Source organism: Terrapene carolina, unplaced genomic scaffold, assembly GCF_002925995.2.
Source record: "Terrapene carolina triunguis isolate 2854851 unplaced genomic scaffold, T_m_triunguis-2.0 Scaffold26990, whole genome shotgun sequence".
Lineage (NCBI taxonomy): Eukaryota > Metazoa > Chordata > Testudines > Emydidae > Terrapene > Terrapene triunguis.
The window spans coordinates 1-2,503 of NW_020691341.1; the positions used below are offsets into that span (position 1 = coordinate 1).

Below are 2,503 nucleotides of genomic sequence, written 5' to 3' on the forward strand. Positions count from 1 at the left end.
CGGCTCCCACCCGGCCCCAGGGCGGGGACTGGCTGGCTCAGGGGGGCGGAGAATGGGCACGGGGCCTGTCCCCTCTAGGGGGCGCCGGCTCCCACCTGGCCCCAGGGCAGGGACTGGCTGGCTCAGGGGGGCAGGGAATGGGGCAGGGGCCTGTCCCCTCTAGGGGGCACCATCTCGAGCTGGTGAGTGACTCCCCTCCCCTCCCCTCCCCTCGGCTGCAGTGTGAGAATGAGGCCCCCGTGCCGCCGGCAGCCATGGAGTTCCTGGAGAACCACGGCAAGAACATCCTGCTGTCCAACGGCAACCTGACGGCCACCCGCGTCGCCAGCTACAACCAGGGCATTGTGGTCATTGCCCACCCCCTGCCCCCGGGCCAGCTGTTCCAGGTGTGGCCTGGCCCCATTCCTTCCCCTTGGGGGAGGATGTGATGTCGTCATGGGTGGGGGAGGTGGACCTGCTACTTCCTGTCTGGGGAGGATGTGATGTCATTATGGGGGAGGATGTGACATGATGGGGGAGGGAGGGAGGAGGGCCTGCTACTTTCTGCTGGTGGAGGATGTGATGTCATGATGGAGGTGGGTGTAGGGTCTGCTCCTTCCTGTCGAGGAAGGATACAATGTCATGATGCAAGTGAGTGTAGAGCCTGCTACTTCCTGTCGGCGGAAAATGTGATGTCGTGATAGGGAAGATGTTGGTCCTGCATGTGTGATGTCATGATGGGGGGTGTGATCTCACAGGGGGTGGTACCATTCAGTGCCTCATGGGAGCTGTCTCCGTGGCTTCTGACATCACTTCCTCTCCAATGGCATCATGGGAGCTCTCCCACTCATTCTCCCACCTTCCCAGGTTCAGATCGACTTCCTGAACCCCCAGTGGACGTCGTCCCTGTCCCTGGGCGTCATCGGCACCTCGCCCGAGCGCCTCAACTTCCCCGCCACGGCCTGCTCCCTCAAGCGCTCCGCCTGGCTGCTGCAGCGCGACTCCGTCTTCCACAACTCGCTCAAGGTGGGGATGGGCCCCTCTAGGGGGCGCCGGCTCCCCTCCGGTCCTGGGGCGGGGGCACTGGCTGGCTCAGGGGGGCGGGGAATGGGGCCCAGGGCTCACTACGGTCCCTCCCCCAGATCTGTGAGAACTACGGGCCCAATCTGGACACGTGCCCCGAGGGGACGGTGCTGGGCCTGCTGGTGGACTCGAGCAGCTGTCTGCACCTCTACGTCAACGGGATGGACCAGGGGGTGGCTGCCCAGGACATCCCCACCCCCTGCTATGTGCTCGTCGACCTCTACGGGCAGTGCGAGCAGGTGAGCCCCGCCCCCGGAGGGGGGAGAACACAGCCCCCCTGCTCTAACCACCAGCCCCCACTCCCCTCCCAGAGCCGGGGAGAGAACCCTGGTACCCAACCAGTGCATTTGTCCCCCCAGGTTACCATAGTAACGAACGACACCCCAGCGCTGGGAGGGGAGAGTGCGGACCCCCACTCCCAGGGGGACATGGAGAAGGCAGACATGGTGGATGGTGAGTGACGGAGCCCGGCTGTCCTCTCCTGGACGGGGGGCGGGATCTTCCTGGGTGAGGGAGTGGGGCTGGGGCCGTGCCCTCCCCTCTGCGCCTCTAGGGCGTGTGGCACAGGGGCAGGGCCAGCTACCCCCTCTTTCTCTGTTGCAGGCATTAAGGAGAGCGTGTGCTGGACGCCCCCCGTGGACATGAACACCATGAAGACCTGCGAGTACCATGCCCTCTGCGCCCGCTTCAAGGACCTCCTGCTGCTGCCAGGTGAGCTGGGCCCCGCCTCTCTGTGGGCATCGGAGGGTGGGGGGCACCCCGCTTCTCATTAACCTGCCCCGGATGGAGCCATGTTAGCAACTGAATGGGGCCGGCTGGTTTCGAACGCGTGCATTGGGGGAGCTGGATGGTGGGCGTTGTCATTAGGGTTCAGAGTTAACACCCCATTATTCAGGCTCAGGGCAGGGGAAGGAAAAGGAGGGCTGCCTCTTCCCATGCCCCAACATCTGACCCGCCCCCCCCTTCCCTCCCAGACGACTACTTCGCGGAAGATCCTAAATTCAGCCTCTGCTACTGCGAGTCGTGCCACAAGCTGCGGGGGGATGAGGCCTATTACAAGCGGGGGGAGCCCCCCCGGGACTACGCCTTGCCCTTCGGCTGGTGCCGCTTCAACCTCAGGTACCCGGCCGGGCGGGAGGGGCATCGGGCTGGGATGGGAGGGGTAAGGCTGGGAACGGACTGGAGGGGGGATGTGGGGTTTGGGGGTGTTCCCGGCTCTGATACCCTCCCCCCCGGCAGGGTGAACCCCCAGCTGGAGGTGGCCAGCACCTGTAAGAAGTGGCACATTGCTTATCACGGCACAAGCGTGGGCGCCGTCCGAAGGATGCTGGACCAAGGGGAGCTGGGGGCAGGTAGGAGGGACCCAGCACTGAGCCCGTCACGCCCCTCCCAGAGCCGGGGAGAGAACCCAGGAGTCCTGGCTCCAAGCCCCCCCCCCCCC

General features: G+C 65.2%; 1 protein-coding gene across 1 annotated transcript; it reads left to right on the top strand.

The window, feature by feature from the left end:
* Positions 1-221: 221 nt before the first annotated feature.
* LOC112123842 (neuralized-like protein 4) lies at positions 222-2,497 on the top strand (the record flags this gene model as incomplete). Its single annotated transcript, XM_026662400.2, has 7 exons — positions 222-386; positions 847-1,005; positions 1,122-1,301; positions 1,422-1,515; positions 1,666-1,773; positions 2,037-2,181; positions 2,302-2,497. Coding segments are annotated over 7 exons (1,047 nt in total), but the record flags the coding sequence as incomplete, so codon positions are not given.
* Positions 2,498-2,503: the final 6 nt, after the last annotated feature.